An 18,779-nucleotide genomic window follows, 5' to 3' on the forward strand; every position below is an offset into this window, starting at 1 on the left:
TGCTCACCCTGGGGATGTGTCCCTGCCTCGGGGGAGCAAATCTGATTGCTGAATAGCAAAAGGCTAAGAACGAAGCAACTCAAAATTTCGAGCATCTCCACGGAGAGACTCCACCTCTCTGGGTAGCTTATTCTAGTGCTCAGTCCCCCTCACAGTGAAGTTTGTCCTTATGCTCAGAACTTCCCTGAGTTTCAGGTTATGCCTGTTGCTGGGCACCACTGAAAAGAGTCTRGACACCCCGCACCCCTTATGGTGTGTGTAGACATTGAGAAGATCCCTCTTGGTCTTCTCTCCTCCCGGCTGGACAGGCCCAGCTCTTGCAGGCGTTCCTCATAGGAGAGAGTCCTCTAATCGTCTTAGCAGCCCTGTGCTGGACTCGCTCCAGTAGCTCCGTGTTCTCGTGTGTGTGTGTGTGTGTGTGTGTGTGTGTGTGTGTGTGTGTGTGTGTGTGTGTGGTGGGTGGTGCTGCGGGCGCGCAGAGCGTGGGGCGGGGGAAGAGGCGGTGCTGAGCCGAGCCGAGCCGAGCCAGGGGCCACCATGGGCTCCCGCCTGCGGCCCGCGGCGCTCTGGGGGGCAGCGCTGGCTGCAGTGGGCGCCGTCGCCGCCGCCGCGGTGGTCTGGACGCGTGTGCGGAGCCACCGCCAGGGCCGTCCGTCAGGGCCGCGCGGCTCCCTGCCCACCCCGGCGAACGCTGGGCAGAGGCGGCACGTCCTGGTGCTGGGCCTCGACGGCGCGGGCAAGAGCAGCGTGCTGCGCTGCCTGGCCGCCGGCCGTGGGCGACGCGGCGCGGCCCCCACCGAGGGCTTCAACGCCGTCTGCATCCACACCGGGCAGGTGCCGATGGAGTTCGTGGAGAGTGAGTGAGCGCCGGGTCACGCGCGACGGGGAGCCAAGCCGGTGCCCCAGAGGCRTCCCGCTCGCTCGCGCCCGGCGCTGCAGCGGCCACGCTTGGCGTCTCCGGAGGGGCTCGGCTTCCCCGAGGAGGCTCCCTGTGCCGGCCGGCCCGTTACACCCTGATCTTTCAGCTTATCGGATTGGAAAGCTTATCGGATCTGAAAGCTCAGAGCAGAAAGATGCTTTTTCTTTTTTGTGTSTGTGTGKGGGGGTATTTTTTCTTTAAAAGCCTCATAGGTTTTGTTTGCCAGTGGCTTGTTACCGTCCGAGGGGCAGGCAAGCCCCCGTTGAGGGTTTGGGGAGATAGGGACCCTGGGGGCAACTCAGTCCCTGACCCTACAGCAGCAGCCGCTGTGTCCCCCCGGCTTTGCTGGAGGTGGAGGCCAGCTGCGCAGCTGAGCACAGGGAACCCCCTCACCACCACCACCGYGTTCCCGTGCTCCTGCGAGCCTGGGGACCGTCTGGGCTCGGTGTTGGGCGGCCCCMGGCAGGACCCGGTGTTTCTGAGTCATCCTTCCCTCTCCGGTCCAGGTTGGTAGTGGCTGAGATGTGATGGCTGCGGACTGACCCATGTGAATGAAATGTCTCAGGCCAGTYTGAGCCAGGTAAATCCATGCACGGCGCTCTAATCTGGTTACTTACCTGGTCTGTACTGTTGCTTAGTCCAGGGGTTACTTGCTGTATACGGCTTCACCATCAGCCCTGCTTCTGAAGGCTGTTAGCTTCCCTTCACATCCAGCAGAGAAAAAGTCAGGTAGAAACATCTCCTGTGCAAAGATTTCTCCCCTTGCTCACTCAAAGAGTCTGCTGGGACCTGATTTTGCTCTCTCCTTAAGCAGCTTTGGTTATTGAAAGCTGTGGGAGTCYCTAGTGTCGCCCAAATCTGATGCCGCAGGACGAAGTTGCTCTCACCTCACCCCAGAACTGAATTTCTCCCTTGGAAATTGTAGGCGTGCTTTGTCTTAAGGTGAGACAAGCATGTGGAGATAGGTTGAGTGAGGACGTTCTCATGTGGTCTTTATGCTGAGCGTCTCATCCCCCTTCTTTTCTAGCTCTAGAGGAATAACGAAGGAAGCAATAAGCAGCAGTAAAGAAAATGAGCCCAGATACCTCTCAAAATAAGAGCCTAAAATGGAAAGATTGAAAATATATATGTATATATATATATTTCTGATCATAYACATAGGTTTGCATGGGACTTGTTTGGGGAAAATAAAGCCATTTCCAGTCTCACGTACAGCAGCCTAAGTATGGGAGGTTTCAGCCCAGGGCCTGCTGCCTGCACCTCTAGGAGTGGCGCTGCTCTGATTGCTTGGTGAATGTTGTGCTGCTGTCTTCTCTTGCAGTCGGGGGCAGTGAGTCTCTGCGCTCCTACTGGAGGATGTACCTGCCCCAAGTGCTGCTGCTCGTCTACGTCGTGGATTCATCTGACCATGCCCGACTGCCTGTGGCGAAACAGCTGCTTCATCAGCTCATCCAGAACGACTCCACCCTGCCAGTGGTGGTTCTGGCCAACAAGCAGGTAAGAGCTTGGGCTGGCAGCAGCTCCAAAAACATCAAGAAAATCTTTCAAAGGAGACCTGATGCCTTTCAGGAGGCCACGTAGCTGAGGGACTTTCCAGGGCACCTGTTGACTGCAGAAGAAAATAATCGGAGGCTGAATTGTGCATCTGTTTGTTAGATGCAGGTCCTGTGCTCGTAGGCGGTGCGATCTGAGCTGCGGGTGGAAATAGTGATGAAAACTGCTGTGTGGTTGCAAGGTTAGGGAGCTGTAAGGGAGACCACAGCTAGACCTGGAGTCAGGGGTTGTGATCTGAGTGTTTATCCACAAGTGTCGCTTTCCCTGGCAGCAGCCACATAGTGAAGCACAGTTGTCCTAAAGCTGCTGCTGTGGTGTGAGAGAAGAGAAACTGCAGACTCGCTTTCATCACAAGGTTGTGTTTTCTCCTAAAATCTTTGTGAAAGTCTCAGTGACTGGTGCTATCCTTGGAACAGGATTGTGCCTGGCGTATGATGAGATGACAGAACTGCCCAGGGTTTTTAACCCCACCTTTTCTTCTGCGCGGGCTCTGTGCTTGGTTTACTCTGTGTTGTTACCTCCTAAATTTCTAATGACTTAGATCCTTTGTGTTATTCTGGCACACAATGGCAGACTTTGGCCTCCTCAAGCACAAATGCTACTTCTGATCTGCTAGGTTCCTGACCAAGAAATGGTGAGAAGGCATCTGGGGAAGAATTGCTATATTTGCCCTGTTCTTGTAACTCTTTACTGGGCTTCTGCTGTCAGAAACAGGATCTTGGGCCAGCAAAACCTTCAGCTGCCTTTTACAGCTAGACTTACATTGTTACTGGAACATTGCAATGACTGGAAGTAGGGCTGTACACTTATTTGAGAAGAAATTAGGTAAAAGTTATTTTTTTTTCTTCCCCAAAGTGTTGTAGAGCATGAGAACTTGATCTTGAAGAGGGCACAAGATAGTGATCCTTGAGCATCTGAAACCCTTCCCCTTCCTGGACAACAGCAGTAGTTCAAAGCAGGAATGGTGCCACGGTCCTTTGCAACTAACGGGCTTGTTTTGTTTTTGCGTATCAGGACCTTGAAGGTGCATTTAGCATCACGGATATCCACGATGCTCTGGCGCTGTCTGATATTGGGGATCGGAGGAAGATGTTCTTGATTGGTACCCACGTGGCAGAAGATGGCTCTGAGATCTCTTCCAGCATGAAGGATGCAAAGGAGTTGATAACGCAGCTGGTTTTGGAAATGCAATGACAGCTCTTTTCCCACAACATGGCAACCACAGCTGTGAGAGATGYAATGTTCGTACATGGTCAGATTGCCACAGGGCAGCTGAAATGTGCAGATATTTTTTTCCCCTTCTCTGTAGGTGTGACATTCCTGTGAGAATGATGCATCATTGTTAAAAGTCTACTTTAATTAGTGATTTTAAAATATCTTTGAAAAGCAGTATTTTTTTAGAATATTTGTAGGGGGAAATGAGACTCTYGGAAAACAGAGGTGAGAAGATACAGCTCAGACAGGCCAAAGTGACTTCTTGCCAGGTGCTAATCAAGCACCGACTTTAATGAAACAAAGTTGCATCCAGTGAATTTAACATGGCCTGGTGTCTTAGCCTGTAATTGAAACACCTTTACTTTTTATTTTAAAGAAGATTTTTCAACAGTGACAAATGATTGTTGGGGTAGCTGTATGGGATCCCATTCTTTAAGGGAAATGGCTGGAAGTTGGGCTGGTGGGTGAATCTGAAGTTTGATACTCGAAATCATGAGCTGCTTCTGAAACTTTGGTTTCCTGCTTGTTTACTGGATGAGATTAACGAAATGAAAGCAGTAAGACATTAAGCTTCTTTGCCTACAGAGAAAAAAACAAAACTGTGTAAATTCAAGTAGAGACTTAAAGCATTGAAGTTAAATTGGCACCAAAGATGGAGGGATTCCTTCATCAGCTTCATCAGCTTGTTTTGGTTGAGTCCAGATTGTGCCAGAGAAAAATAAGCAGGTGATGATCCGTCAGTTTTGAAAGTGGTTTCTGTTACCGTGGCAGATGAGGAAAGTAAGTTGCCAGGGAGCGYTGCTCTCCCCGTGCTGGTACTGTCCTAACTCACCCCAACAATATGCTTCGGCTTCTAGGCAATGCTGTAAAAGGCACACGAGCGTTTTGTAACTGCTTTTATTGTACAAGGGTTTTGTAGTTTTGTCCTTAGGGACAGATAAATAAAGCAGAAATTTTATGCTAATCGGTGGCCTGAGCTTCATTTACCCGAACAAGGAGTGGGGCATCAGACGCCCTTAGATGGCTTCAGGGGCCTCCTTGGGCAGTTACCTTTAAAATCAGAACTTTTCGCTCTTCTGTAGGGGATGGATGCTCAGCTCACTCATCACCGCCGATAAGGCTCCATCTTCTCTTGGTAGCACGATTTTCATTCTGTTTGCTGGCCTGAGAAATAGGTGCTGAAGCAAGTCCTTCTGCTGAGGTCAGCCCAAGGGAGAGGGAAATCAATGAGAAGCCAGAGCAGGAGGGTGCTGCAAGCACCTTAGGACTTTGGTGGGCTCCCCCTGCATGGTGGGGCTCCTCTGGCCCTTGAAGCTAAACCGCTCCCCAGCACGCACACCTTGGAATTGGGGATCAAAATTCACGAAGAAGTGCTGAAGTTGAAGTGATAGTGAAGCATTCGTCAGGCAAAGGCATCTCTGCACCTTGCTTGGCTGTCATCGCCATTGGGGTCCACTGGGGTGTGTGGCCGCCCCTCATCACACCTGACATCGTTTCTCTGCAGCTACTGCACTGCCGCATCTCAAGTTTTTCCCGTTCCTACATCTTAAAATGTGGCGGCTCTTTTGATGCTTTACAGAGTCCAACTGAATACAGCCGCTACTCCTCTGAGGCTTTCAAAGCTCCCTTTGAAGTTGCGGTTAAAGAAGTAATAGATTCTTAGACTGTGCCAAGCAGGAGCCTACAGGTTACCAGTGGTGTTGGTGCACGTCCCAAGGAGGGCGATGATGGGGAGCGGATGTGGCGCCGATGCTGTCTTGCGGTCCTGGGAGCTGCTGGAAGCCTGCAGTCAGCAGCAGCTACTAGAGAGGATTGGAGCATGTCTCTGCGCAGCTTTGCCGGGAAGGTACCAGGGAAACAACTGGAGAAAAACCTGCTCAGTGCTTGTCAAGTGAGTCCCAARGGCAGTTCCTGCTGCGATCCTGTGTTTGTGGTGTCATAAGCAGTGGTTAGGCGTGATGAGRAGAAAAAACAGCGTGTCGCTCGCAGGCAGCGTGTGGTGAGGACMCCTGAGGACCCTCGCTGGTGCCGAGCTTTCCAGCAAATGTTTGCCAGTGCTCAGGAGGTTGCTCCCAAAGCGCAGGCAGTTTGCCGTGAGCGGATCTCTCTCTACATCGGTGTCCTCGCCGCTCTCTAGGGCTACACTGCCCCGTTGTCAAGGGATGTTAAGCAGGAGATCAATGTCCCAGGCTTTCACCCTCTGTGGTCTTTTCTGTGGTACAGATGACCATGATCACCCATGTTGGATGGTTGTTCTCTATCTCATCGAGGGCRGGTGCCTGCAGCCCTGGTGGGCAGATGCACCAGGACGCTCTGCAATGCCTTCGTGGCAGTGACATTCTCTCRTCCTTCTGCTTTGTGCCCAGGATGGCAAAGCATGAATGCTTCCCAGCCCCTGGGGTGTCAGGCCTAGGACACTTGATCAGCAGGAYCAGACAGTGACATTTGATTTTGGTCTGAATATTCAGTAGAAACATCTGGGCTGCGTAATAYGTGATCCTGGGGCACAGGTATATGCCTGTGTTTCTGTGGCATCTAAGACCTCCTGGGTGATAACTGGACTGAAATAAATTAAATTGTGAAGTTTAAGGACTACGTCTTCAYCTGTGCTCCTAAAGCCCTGTGGCAACAGTGTCGTTTCCATGGTGCCTGTTAGTAAACACCTGGGTGATGACAATGGGTGTTTCTGGGGTTGAGTGGGCTGGGGAGTTGTCCACCCCCTACCCACTGGGGCTTCATGGCATGTTATTAACCAAGAAACTCTCCTCTCCCTGCCACATCTTGAAGGGACCCTGCAGCGAGGGCAGAATTGCAGATGCATGTCTTGGCATCCCAAGAGATGGCACGAACTCCCCCAGGCTGGTGAGTTCACCAGGAGGTTAAATGGATGGACAGTTACTTGGAGAGAGTTCTTGGGTAAGGAGGCACGTGGACAACCTGGCTGGGACAGACAAGGTCTYGGCTGGCATGGCCTGAGACTTCTGTCTTGCTGTGGCTTTGATCTCAAGAGCAGAAGTGGCTCCAAAAGCAGCAAAATGAGACAGTCGAGGTGCCAGGGTCTCTGTTCAGTTTGCTTTTTCCTGTTTTCAATCCAAAAACAGTGCTTGGCCCAGTTTTTGTYTTTGTTGCCCTGGTCTGGCATCTCAGATGCTGCAGTGTGGTCYGCTGTGGTGCAAGCGGACCAGACCCTGTTGGARCTGCAGGCCGGTGYACCCTGGAGGACACAACCCCACTTYAGAAACAGAATTGCCCTTGTTGGCACGGGATCAAGCAAGGGCAYCAGCCTCTGGATAACATCTCTTCTCTGTTGTCCAGCTGCATGTTGCTRTGCTTGAGAAGGGCTCTGCAAACCTACCACCCTGCTGTCCTACCCCAACTGCCCTGGCACTCTCTCCCGCCATGGCAGAGGTTCATGCTGTCTCCCTCTCTCAGTGAGCAGATGAACAACTCCAAATTCACTTCGGGGGTGAGCGAGTTAGCACRAACATGCTGCAAAACGTCACCCACTTTCCATGGCACACCCTGATCATAACCTTACTAGTATTCTTACTATCATTCCTGTGGCATAGTTAGATGGTACTAGTGAGGCAAGTAAAAGGCAGTTGTGAATCGTCCTCACCAGGAGCTKCAAGATGTAATGAAATGACCCTTTCTGCGCGTGCCTTGGGAGCTGTAAAACCAGATTCATCACCTGAAGGTCCTTTTTTTTTTAAAAAAGTTGACAGCAACTGCCCACACAATGGTAGGAGCTTCAATGCCAGAGGTGGCATGAACTCAGGGGATGGCTGTGACGCTTAGCACTGCGGGAGCCCTACGGACCAGGAGCACATCCCACCCTAGGCAGAGACGGGAGCCAGCCCCAGCAAACACATTTCACATTCGTGCACATTTAAAGGGCACGTTTCACACTCTGTTCTTGCTAGGCTAAGATGGGGAAACCAACAGACCATCTGGACCCTCTCACGGGGCGCCGTCACCGCTCAGTCATCCCCAAGAACGGTGGCCCTGGCCAAGCCCAAGCGCAGTTTTGATGGCAAGCTCCAGCGCAGGTCAGTGGTGTGGGATGGCGTCCCCATGAAAGAGGTGGTTCGGGTGGYGTTCAGTAGACAGGGGGATGTGCTGGTTCCCAGGGGAAGGGCAGAAGCTAGTGAAGCTGCATCCCGCCTCGGGCCCTCCCATGGGGAGCTCCTCACTGCTGAGACCCCCTGGGCTGTGCCGATGCTTGGAACAAGAGCTCTGTGCAGCAGGGAAGAAAGTGCTTCCAAAAAGAGAAGGAATTGGGAAGCGTTCAATTTTGGTGCCCTTTTATTTCCTCGTAGCCTCTGGCAGGGGCTATTTGTCGTTGTGTGAAGGGCTCCCGCGGCAACGTTGTGGTTGCAGCTCTGGTTAGAGATTGGATTAGCTGCCCTGGGAGCCAGCCTTGATCTSAGTCTCCAAGCACATGGGAGTAATTTCCTCTGCTGCTATCCAAACCTTCTCCTGTCTAAAGTCCTCCAAAAACCAGCTTTCCTTCTGCTTGAAAAAAGAGACATTGTGTGTATGCACGCATGCCCTGATGGAAACGTTGTACTGGGGGTGCTTARAAAAGCCCTTTGCGTAGGCAAATGAGCGTTTACTTTTCAGCTCAGATAATACCACGTGTAAACGCGCATTTGGTTCCTGGTTTTTCCGTGGGTGCTGGGGCCAACTTTTGTACCTGCACCAAGCACAGCTACTTATCCAGCCTTTGGATGCTGTTTGCCAGGATCATGTTTGCTGTTCGTTGGCTGCACTAACTCTTCCACGCTTCCCCCCCTCCAAGACCCCTCTTCTTGTACAGCTGTGGCCGGGAATCGGCAATCTGGGAGCGTCCCCCGCTGGTGGATTTTGGCTTGCCGTCTGATCGACTTCTGAAGTTGTCTGAGCCGAAAAAATGCCAGGCCGCTTACCTGCGGCAAAGGTGAGATGCCAGAAAGCCCCTAGGGTGCTATAGGTGAGCCGTAGGATGCTATAGGCAAGTTGTAGGGTGCTATAGGTGAGCTGTAGGGTGCTATAGGTGAGTCCTTGGGGCTTGCATCAGAGAAGCCCATCTGGGCTTCTTTCGGTTTTCTTTTTGGGCGAATGTGGGGCTGGAGCTGCACCATATCTCTCTGCTTGCAGACCCCGTCAGCAGCCTGAGTGGCCTGTGCCGCCAGGCGCACTGAGCTGCGAAGCTTCCCCGCGCATCCTGCAACTCGCCCGGCCCAAGGCGCTGCACCCTGCGTTCCTGCCAGCTGGAGAGGTGAGGTGGTGCRGCGGCCCGAGGTTTTTAGGGAGCACAGCCGGGTTTGGAGTTGGGCAGCCATGCTCCAAGCTGCGTGCAGACCGGGTATAAGCCTGCAAGCAGTATATATATGGTTTTTTTTTGATACTGGTTTGCCAGAATCCTGATTTAGAGAGGTATTTCYGAACTTGCTCCTTTTAGGCAGATCATTGCTTAGGCAGCAGGAAAAGTGCTTAGGGCAACCCCAGACTGCTCTTATTTCCACGGCAAAGGCCAAGTTTCCTGGCTTCGGTCTCTGAGCTGAGAGATGTGGGAGGAGGTGCTGGAGTTGACATCGGTAACACTGCAAAAAGGAGAGCGAGGAGTCATGTGCTGCTGCAGCAATCTCTTTTGCTATAGGAATGCAGCTAACTGCACCTTCACCCTTCACCTGAAATCTGAGTGTTTCTCCTTAGCAAGAAAATTCTTGGATTCAGTCAGAAGGAAGGGTATGAAGAGGATTTCTCTACTCTGGAATAAATCCCCTATATATCACCCCTATAGCTGGGGTGAAAAAACGATGAAGTGTTGATGTGTTAGGGGCAAAAGGGTGTCCGTTACGCCATCCTGGGATGCCACGGCTKTGGGGTGACAGAGCCTTCCTGACAGGCTGGTGCTGCCGCCTGTGTGCACATCCCTCCATGGCCACCTTGAACCTGTGCAGGTGGAGACGCACGTTACGAACGCCGCAGCCTTGGCCAGACCATCCTCACGGTTGCAGCGTCTCGCAGAGCCCCGGGTCAGGCAGGAGACCTGCTGCTATGACCGGGGACGCCCTGAGGCTGCCATTCGGCCGGTAAGGCATTGGTGGGAGGGCAACGGGTGCCTGCTGCCTGCACTGGAAGCATGGGGCCCCTGGAGCTCCACACGTCAGCCTCAGATGTGGTGGTGTCCCTGAAGCTGCTCCCTGGGCAGGAGACCAGGACTAGCCCTCCCTCTGGGGCCTGACCTGGCTCCCCGTAGGAGAAGGGCAGATCTGTGCCTGGTGTCTCAGCATGGTGAGATGTGGGTTGGGGATTGGGAAGAGGTGGACGAGTGTCTAGTTGGGATGTCCAGGCCAGGGTGTGCTGGTGGACAAGTCAGCTGAGGGTTATGAAGAAGCAGAGCCTGGCAGCTGGGTTGTGGGACTGGCCAGACTGTGGTTTCCCCTTCTACAGCTCATCTGGCACCGGACACAGCCATAGCCGGGACCATGACCCATCTCTGTGCAGCCAGTGGCTGCAGATCTGGGTACGCTGAGCTGCGTGTTTGTCACCCCTGGATGCTGAGGGCACCCACGAGGACTCTCTCTCCCTGTTCCTCCACAGGTGTCCAAGTCAGCTCAGCAGGCAGTCGCAAGTCCTCGAACCCTGGAGCTGGCTGGGGCAAAAAGGTTGCTTCCCGACTACATGCCCCTGCGAGATGCTGAGTGGCTGGTGACAAAGGCAGCGCTGCGTGCAGTGGCTACACCAAGGCTCGTGGAGCTGGCCCAGCCTCGCAAAAGGTAGGTGCTGCTCAGCTCTCAGCCCGTTTTGTGCAGGCCATGGCACCTTACAGAGTTGGGTCTGGCTGGCGCAATTAAGCCATTGCCCTTCTGCTGCCAAAAATGCATGGATTTCCTACGGCAGGCTGTGTCAGTGCTGCATGGACTGTAGTTTGAAAAGCACTCTTGAAGCGGAATGGCACCCCAGAAGATCTAGGGGAGCCGTTAGGAGTGATTGCTTGGGGTATCTTAACTGCAGTTAAAAAGCTGGCTGGCTGGCACAACTAGATTGCTGCCCTCCGCTGCTAAAGGCAGGGAGCGGGCGGAGGGGCGACAGCCGACGGGCGGCTCCGAGAGCTGGCCCCACCACGGTGCAGCCTGACTGGCTCTGTCCTCACTCGCCCAGGCCTCCTATGGACTTGACTCAGTTCAACCCAGAGGCGTTCACGGTGAAGGAGACCGCCAAGAAGGCGACTTGCTCCGCTCGACTCCAAGATCTGGCTCGCCCCGTTAAGCACTGAGCTCCAGCAGAAACACRTCCCGCTTTGGACAGCTGAGATCAACCTCTGGACTGGACTGCGGCTGGAAGATCTCCCAGAGCGCAGCACAGGGGCAGGAACGGGCCTCTGCGTGAGCAGCTCCCTTTTCCTGGGCTTATCSAGGGAGTTAAATAAAATAGTCCTTCCTTAAGAGCAAAACAGTCGGCAGAGGAAAAGAGAGGACTTTGGCCTGATGCAGGAAGCCTCTCTCGCAAGGAGGGGTTATGTTGTGGGTTAACCACTCTTTTTCTTGCTTCATTTTAATATCAAAGAAGTAATGAAATAACGGTGCTGCTGGGGGAAGCCAGCACGGGACCTGTTCTTTCGCATGCAGAAATGTGACAYGTAATGCCACTCCTCGCCTTGCGTTTCAAAATGTTTGCTCAATTTTAGTGATGTTACTAGCGTCATGCAGAGTTTTGTGCTTGCAACAGAAATAGAGACGCACCAGGCTGCAAAATTAAGATCCAGGGCTGCACTTGACAAGGTGCAAAGGTTTAGTTAAGAGCTTGGAAATGGTGCTGGGGGGGAAGAGTATGGAGTTGACATGGCTCTTCTGGACCCCATTTTCCGGAAGGCCCAGGTAAGGGGCAGACCCAGTGTTTTGCTTCACGCGCCTCTTTGATACCAACTTTGCAGGCTGGTTGAGCCTACGCGCCTCTTTGATACCAACTTTGCAGGCTGGTTGAGCCTGCATGGTTCGGATACTCAGTTGTGTGATGTGGGGCACAAGAGCTGAGCTTTGCTTTGGAGTTTTTGGAGTCCAACCCAAAAAAGCAGAGTTCCCCTCAGCATAAGGTGGGGAGGCATGTTGCAAAGGCCAAGAAGGAAATGGGTATTGGTGCCAGACTCTGCAAAACAAACTCCGAGCTTTGGTCTGAAGGTAAGTCAGTTTGGCAGCCGGATTGCCGGGTGGGCAGCGCAGGCTGTGTGTGCCTTCAGTGTAGGACATGGCACACAGGAGATCATTTCCATGCTTCCTATGAGTTCAGTGTGTTTTGCACTGGCAACCATTGGCGCTGGGCTGGAAATACTGAAGCAAGAGAAATGCTTGCAAATAGGAACAAAAGGCGTAAATGAAARTGCAGTTGAAGGAGAAGAACAAGCAAAAATAGGGATTCTCCTGAGCGTGTGGCAGTTTTGGTGCCAGTCAATGTATCTTAATCTTCCCCGTGTTAAGCTGATTTTTCCGCTCGAGGAACAGAGGCAGCTGACCACAAACCAGAAGGGGATTAATCAGAGGATCCACTAATTGCTCCGCTAAGCCACTAAGCAGAGGATTTTTTTGAACAAGGTAAGGTCAGTGGGCAATGGTGCTGCTTCTGCTTTTTGCCCATGCACAGGCCTGTACAAAAAAAGGGGGAAGAGTTTGGAGCACAAGAGCTCCAGCACAGCCATGTCACCACGGCTCATAGGTGGCCAAAAAGGGGCCGATGCGGCTCCCTGCTCAYGTCATTGTGGTGCCTGCTGAGGCCACCTTGGAGAACCACGGCCCTTCCAGAGGCGTTGTCTCCTGCTGCCGGGACACGCAGCGCGGGCAAGGACATGACACAGCTCCTCTGAGCCAGAAAACTTTGCATTTTATTAATGCACSAGAAAAAAAGCCAACCAGTTCTTTCCCCTAGGTGACATTTAACAGAGATGTGAGAGATGCATTCGAGGGGTCTTGGCTCCGTCTGGGCACCRGTTTGCCAATACCTTAGAGCTACTGTTTGCATCTGGAGCTAACCAAGAACACACCAATATCACTTCCGGTTTTCCAAATGGCCTCTGCTTGGAATGCTCCAGATGTTAAAGCTAGCCCACATACTTTGTATCTGGGGACCATAAGGAAAATAAAGCCTTTTTTTTCCCCTCACTCCTATATTTGGACCTTTCATGGTAGCTTTTCTGAGAGGCCAGGACACAGGCATGAGTTTGCCTGGCCCTGGGCAGTCAGTGTCAATGATGTGAATTGCTTGACAGGTTATGCAGCCGTCGAAAGCTGTATACATATACGTATCTGTATATAATCTTTTTTTTCCCTTTTTCCTGGTTATGTACATTTTAAATAAAAATTATGTTAAATAGTAGGGTATTCATTTGTGTCACAAAACTTATTGCGACAGGGGAAACCCAAGGAAACGCACCAAAGCCGAAGAGCGCAGCCATCTTTTGCGGCAGGTATGGGGATGGCAGCAGCATCCTCTAGTCCCTGACGGACCCACTCTCCGAGGGCAGCCCTTCAGACTTCCTCCACTCTGCCAGGCGCTGCTTGAACCATTTCTGGAGGRGAAAAGAAAAAACCCCAAAACCCAAGAACTGAGTGTGCTGGGCTGAACAGACCTGCCTAATCACCTTGCTAAAGAGCAAACGGAGCCAGTTTTTTTTTATAAACAGAGTAAGAGATTGGTTAAGCAGCTGCTGGACGGCATCTGCTTAAGCACCCAGAGCAGTGAAACCAAAAATGATGGGATCCCAAAGTGAACTCATTTCAGAAACTAATTTCAGTGACTCTTGGTAGATTTAAGGAAAAATAGCTTTAAAAAATGAATTAGAAATGATCCAGTCTTCAAGCAATATACATGGCTGTGCTACTCTCTATGTAACTCGGCATTGCTAAGCCAGCCCCTGGCTCTGCTGATGCTGCTGCAGCACAACTGCAGTTCGAAATGGGGGATAAAACGCAGCTTGGATAAAGCCACATCACTTTTGTAAGACCGGAGGTAAAATTCACGTGTGCCGGAAGCACAGCTCAGCCTTTTGTTTGGGAACGCGCCTGTGATCTGCTTTGTTGCTGCTCATTTGGTTGCTATATTTGTTCGTGGCTATTTTTGAGGCTATTGTGGTGTCTAAAGGTACAAACGTGCTGTCCACCACTAGCGGCTCCCTCGCGCTAGCACTGCCTTGGACCACATCCAGTTGTGGCTGACCTCCTCTTTCACTTCCTGTCCTGAACTGCTGTGTCCTGTTGCGTTGTTCTACTGCTTCGCATCACATTTTTACTGGTAGTAAACCAGCTGCTATATATAGCTGATAAAGCTCTCTAGATCAGACACGGCGACTCTCCGTGTCATACGCAATGCAGGCACTTTGCAGCTAAATGCCCGGCTCTCCATACCTCCCCTAACATGACCTTCATCTCCAGATCTCTAGGGGCACCCTGGATTCAGCGGAAGATGTGGCTGTCAGTGAAGATATCTCTGGAGGCATGGTGGGCCTACATGGCCTGTGTTTAGTCCTCACTTTAAGAAAAAAAGGTCCAGTGCTATTTCTAAGGAGGAAACGTCAGCACCAGCACCCTTATGGTACCATCACAGCCAGGGCTGCGCTGCAGTGTGAAGGGGGTGGGAAGGCACCGCCTTGCTTTGAAGCCTGTAGGGACCTGCAGGTAGCCAGCAGGACCACAGGGGCTTGGCAGAGGTCCCAGACAAGGGCAGCCTGGTGGGACATTTGGGAGATGCTACATCTGCCAGAGAGGCAAAGGGGTTGGAAGGAACAGACCACGTGCAGTTRTATATCCAGGACCCTATGGCTAGCCAGTGCCTGCTGGCACGTACCCTTGCTCTTGCTGTGGGAAGGGCTGAGTCTGAGCTGGGGATGGAGCTTGGGGGCAGCAGGACTGCGGAGATCCCAGTGGGGCCCAGGGCCAGGGTGCAGGAGGCTGTGGAGGGTAGAGGGGCAGCGGCGCTTGGGCATGCGATTGCAAAGGCGAAGGCTTCAGGGATGCAGGGGGCAGGAGCATGTGCCAGGTGTGCAGCATGGGGTTGGAGAGGTGTGTGGGGGGGGCACAAGTACGAAGCATGTGGGGCATGGAAGGGTGCGTGGGTGGTGCAGCATGCAGGACAAGGGCCGTGCACTCACCAGYGTCTGCTCCTCGGAGAGCCCTGTTTCGGCTGCGATGAGGCAGAGCGTGGTGGGGTCGGGGTGCCTGTTCACCTTGCAGAAGTTGTACTCCAGGATCTCCAGCTGCTCCTCGGTGGGTGCCACCGGCTGCTCCGTGGCCATCTCCTCCCACGGCAGGGCTACGGGGCTGGGCGCTGCAGAGAGAGAGGCCGCAGTTATTGCCCGCACCAGGAGCGAGGGCCATCCCCATGCCCGCCAGCCCCCCACTGCTGCAGCGGAGCACAGCACCCATCCCAAAGGCACGCTGCTGGCCGCCCCTGCCTTGGGTTCCTCGCCGCAGCCGCCCCAAGCCCTGCAGCGCCCGGGCTGAGCTGTCTCACCATCCTCAGCTGGCAGGAAAACACTGCCTGTCCAGCGGCAGCCCCCTGTCRCTGTATTTATAGCCAGCATGACTCCCGCAGGGATGATTCCTGTTTACAGCCATATTTAGGCCTGGGCGTCACTTGGGGTGATGTCATGGCAATGGGCACGTCAGGGCGGAGGCAATTTGTTAATTAATTAAAAATGTTATTTATTCTCTGGGGCAGGGTCTCGCATCCAGGCTAGTGAAATCAATATGGGATTTTTCTTTTTCTCCGTAACCAGCAGCTGAGTTTGTATAGGCGCCTTGCAAGCCAAAGGATGCAGGATCCACCGGGAACGTGGTCTTGGAGACTCAGCAGTGGCCTCAGTTCCCCTCCTCTTCAACACCCTGGTCTCCTCCTTGTTCCTCCAGCAGCGTGGCCAGCAAGGCTGGCTGCGAGCGGGTGGGCTGCTTTGCCTTTCCATTACCATGCGTCAGGAAATACAGCTAGCTGCRTTGCTCCCGAGCCTCGCTGGACTGTCTGTCCTTGGAGGACCGCGCCTGAGTGCTGGCTGCCTTTGGCTCTAATCAGTGCCAGAASCCAGGCACCCACAATCTCCTCCGCTCTGCCCGTCTTGTGCATCGCCCAAAACTCCTGCAGATGGGTAATTCCCATCTCTTTCTTCTACAGGCCTCCGAGTTTTGCTCCCACGGGCGACAGAGTTGAGCCAGCCCCTGTGGCTGACAAAAGCACGAAGGCATCGCCCTCAGAAGATGCGCCCAAGTCCCTCGCTGGGTTTAGACGATGACCTACTTCCATGTCTCCGAAACCAAGGTGGGGTGGTGGCCGCGGGGAGGAGCTGCATTCAAAAATGTGGCCTTTCTTGATCTGCTCTCCCGCTTTCCGAGCAACTTGTCCCATCTCTGCCGCGCACCTCCATCGTGCTGCACCCCAGCTGCGGAGCTTTAAACCAGACTGCTATTCTGGGTAAGGGGTTTACTCACCTTCAGCTCGTGCTCTACCCTGGCGTGTGCTGACTGCCCCAGGGCTCTCTCACTTCCTGGCAGCACTGCTGGGAAGGGGCTCAGCTCCAAAACTGCTCCACAGCCTGCAGGAAGCCAGCTCTCCTGCACCCAATAGGCTGGAGAGACCCTCTCCTCCGAGCCTCAATCCAAGAAGCAACGCCCCCACCGAGCCTCGTCTGCACCAGGCTGCTTCGAATGATAAACGAATCATTTAGCAGTCGAGTAGGGGCTTATAAATAGACCAGTGCTGATTGTGAAACAGCCTCATCTGCTTGAGTCACTTACTTAAATATGGATTGTAACATACCCATTGCACAAGGCTGGAGCGTCCTCCAGTGTAATGGAGCGTGCTGGTGGGCGGCCTCATCCGTCACCGCTGCACTGGACTGCRCAAGGCCACCCTTAACCCTCGGGCACCACGAGGCCAGCTGGCTGCTCCAGTGTGAACATGCTTCTCAGGTGTTGGGAGAGAAAGGGGACAGGCGAAATCCATGTCCTGGCGCGTGTGAGCCGGCGTGCTGCTGCTCTCCAGCACCAGCACTGCACAGCAGCCGGGCTCTCCGTCAGGAGAGCTCCTCCTCGATCCAAATCAGAGGCTGCACAGCAGCTACAAGGCTCCTGCATCTCCTGTCACCTCCAGAGGATGCGTCCAACCGGATCACCGTCAGTAGCAGGGCACAGCAGTTCATCAACCATTGTTTGCAGCGTGCCGCATTAGCGTATGCGCATGGATTTGCACAAGCAACGCCCAATCCAACTTCCCCGCTTCACGTTCATGGCCGTTTCTTTTCCTGACAATCTCCGGGTGCCCGCGGCATTTTCCTGTCGGGTGCAGAATTTCCTACCCACTGGCAGCTCACGGTGCTCTGGCGCCTGGATGTGATGCCTGATGTTTTTTCCTTGCCTCCTCTCCACCCTGGGCCTGAGTGAAGGCTTGCAGGAGAGCGCCATAACCCTGAGGGTGTCCTGAAGGGCTCTGCAGGTCTCTCCACATTGCTCCCCTTGGGCCCGAGGTGGTTTTTTGGGAGCCACGTGCCCCATGCCATGAATGCCACCTGGCACTCAGAACCTCTCCRCTGGTAAAAATAGGGATATATGAGGGGGCCTGAGGGTACCAAGAGCCTCTCAGCACCCTGAGCAGCCTCACCCAGCCCACCACCACACACCCACCACTTGGGAGCCCTGTTGAAGCCTAGGGCCAAGCCTGCTCCTAGGGCCGTGCAGGACCCTTCCCCCTTCCAGGAGAGGTGATTTTCTTGCCTACATTTCTTTTAATTTGGTAGAAACATAGAGAAACACAAACATTTTGCTCAGCTGCTTAAAAGCACTTCTTTCTGTATATATATACACGTGTGTATATATTATTTTTTTCTCCTGTCTGCACTTTCATAGGCTTTGRAAGAACATCTCTTTTTCAGCATAGAAGGCATTAACTCTCTGTTTGGCTTTCAGAAAGGCTGGAGGGCTGTTACGCATTCAGGTTTGCAAGMAGCCCCATGTCCACCCTCAGCACCACAGGAACAGGCGTTTGGCACCCGGGGGTGACTCACTGGGGCAGAGGTGGCAACGCCGGATGCGCTGTCACAGCAAAACCATGGCACCGAAGACACTTGCTCTGTTGTACAAGCCCAGCTGAGAAGTCCTGAGGAAGTCACTCTTGGCTCTAACCATGCTGCTTTTAGGTGGAGCAAGGTGAGAGCTGCCCCTGGCCAAAGCTCGCAGCCCTGAATGATCTAACGTAACTGCGAGGYTGGAGCACCAAGGTGGAGAGGCACCTCTGGGGGTCACTTCTCACGGCTGTTGTTGGTCCTGCAGCTGCACCCAGCTCCCCAGAGAGACCCTGGGTGGTGGTGGGGTGGGGGGATAGAGGAAGGACATCCAGCTTYGGCATGAGATGGGAAAGGGCTTCCCTTGCTCTCCTGGGGGTGCACGGCCAGTATTGCCAGTGCAATCAGCGTTTACTGCCGTGGCAGAAAGCAGCTGCTTTTCCAGCAAAGAGACGATCTTCGCTCTTAGCTTGCAGCTGTTTCCTGCCACCACCAGGATCAGCACAGCGAGCAGCCCCTCCTGCCCTCCCTTGATCCCTTGATCAGCCACAGAGCTGCAGCCTGTCCTGAGCTCTGCTTGGCCTCCCGCTGAGCCCGCGGGCAGCTGTGGATAACGTCAACGGGGACGGCACACAGGATAAGGTGGGACAGAGGCTTTCAAAATAAACAGGACCCTGCCATAAATGAGGAAAAGTCACCTGTCACACATCCTGCAAACTATCCGCTCATGCCTTTTAGATGAAAATACCTGATGTGAGCAGCATAAACAACAACGCAGCGGCTGCCAAAGCCTAGGCAGGTCCCTGTGGTTCCCTCCGTCACTCTCCCTGCCCAGAGGTCCTGCTCGAGGGTCTCTGCCTGGCCGGGTGCTGCTCCAGCCTCCCCAGCACCAGCAGCACAGGTAAGCTCCCCCCCCGTCATCCTCCAGTCCATCCCTCACCACATGCCCACCCCAGCACCCTGCAGATCAAAGCCTGCACTTACCTGGAGCTGGCAGGGAGCAGGCAGAAAAAAAAAAAAAAAAAAAAAAAAAAATCAAAAAATCCAAAAACCACAGGTCTTCGGCAA

The 18,779-nt window shown here is 53.4% G+C and overlaps 3 protein-coding genes across 6 annotated transcripts; 2 read left to right on the forward strand and 1 right to left on the reverse strand.

Moving 5' to 3' along the window:
• The first annotated feature begins 478 nt into the window (after positions 1-478).
• ARL9 (ARF like GTPase 9) lies at positions 479-4,652 on the forward strand. Its single transcript, XM_085310796.1, has 3 exons — positions 479-856; positions 2,241-2,416; positions 3,488-4,652. The coding sequence occupies exons 1-3, from the start codon at positions 538-540 to the stop codon at positions 3,665-3,667; spliced, it is 675 nt and encodes a 224-aa protein (XP_085166922.1). The 5' UTR covers positions 479-537; the 3' UTR covers positions 3,668-4,652.
• An 855-nt stretch (positions 4,653-5,507) lies between these two features.
• On the forward strand, positions 5,508-10,952 carry SPMAP2L (sperm microtubule associated protein 2 like). Its single transcript, XM_085310816.1, has 7 exons — positions 5,508-5,579; positions 7,529-7,737; positions 8,490-8,627; positions 8,828-8,948; positions 9,634-9,765; positions 10,277-10,452; positions 10,838-10,952. The coding sequence occupies exons 1-7, from the start codon at positions 5,508-5,510 to the stop codon at positions 10,950-10,952; spliced, it is 963 nt and encodes a 320-aa protein (XP_085166942.1).
• Positions 10,953-12,528: 1,576 nt separating this feature from the next.
• On the reverse strand, positions 12,529-18,779 carry HOPX (HOP homeobox). 4 transcript variants are annotated; one of them, XM_085310799.1, is made up of 3 exons: positions 18,696-18,779; positions 14,814-14,989; positions 12,529-13,235 (listed from the first exon to the last, which is right to left on the reverse strand). In XM_085310799.1, the coding sequence occupies exons 2-3, from the start codon at positions 14,955-14,957 to the stop codon at positions 13,158-13,160; spliced, it is 222 nt and encodes a 73-aa protein (XP_085166925.1). In that variant the 5' UTR covers positions 14,958-14,989; positions 18,696-18,779; the 3' UTR covers positions 12,529-13,157. The 4 variants fall into 4 exon arrangements, with proteins under 4 accessions (XP_085166925.1, XP_085166926.1, XP_085166923.1 ...); XM_085310800.1 differs by lacking the exon at positions 18,696-18,779 and adding an exon at positions 16,144-16,276; XM_085310797.1 differs by lacking the exon at positions 18,696-18,779 and adding an exon at positions 15,176-15,262.

Source organism: Rhea americana, unplaced genomic scaffold, assembly GCF_003343005.1.
Source record: "Rhea americana isolate MKP2758 unplaced genomic scaffold, rheAme1 scaffold_326, whole genome shotgun sequence".
Taxonomy (NCBI): domain Eukaryota; kingdom Metazoa; phylum Chordata; class Aves; order Rheiformes; family Rheidae; genus Rhea; species Rhea americana.

What these genes read in the sequence shown, in the direction of transcription:
- SPMAP2L (XM_085310816.1), top strand. Translation starts at nt 5,508, where the DNA reads ATGTCTCTGCGCAGCTTTGCCGGGAAGGTACCAGGGAAACAACTGGAG. An exon ending in GATGGCAAGCTCCAGCGCAG is followed by an intron (nt 7,738 to 8,489) that starts GTCAGTGGTGTG and finishes CCCCCCTCCAAG; the next exon opens with ACCCCTCTTCTTGTACAGCT. An exon ending in GCCGCTTACCTGCGGCAAAG is followed by an intron (nt 8,628 to 8,827) that starts GTGAGATGCCAG and finishes CTCTGCTTGCAG; the next exon opens with ACCCCGTCAGCAGCCTGAGT.
- ARL9 (XM_085310796.1), top strand. Translation starts at nt 538, where the DNA reads ATGGGCTCCCGCCTGCGGCCCGCGGCGCTCTGGGGGGCAGCGCTGGCT. An exon ending in GCCGATGGAGTTCGTGGAGA is followed by an intron (nt 857 to 2,240) that starts GTGAGTGAGCGC and finishes CTTCTCTTGCAG; the next exon opens with TCGGGGGCAGTGAGTCTCTG. An exon ending in TGGTTCTGGCCAACAAGCAG is followed by an intron (nt 2,417 to 3,487) that starts GTAAGAGCTTGG and finishes TTTGCGTATCAG; the next exon opens with GACCTTGAAGGTGCATTTAG.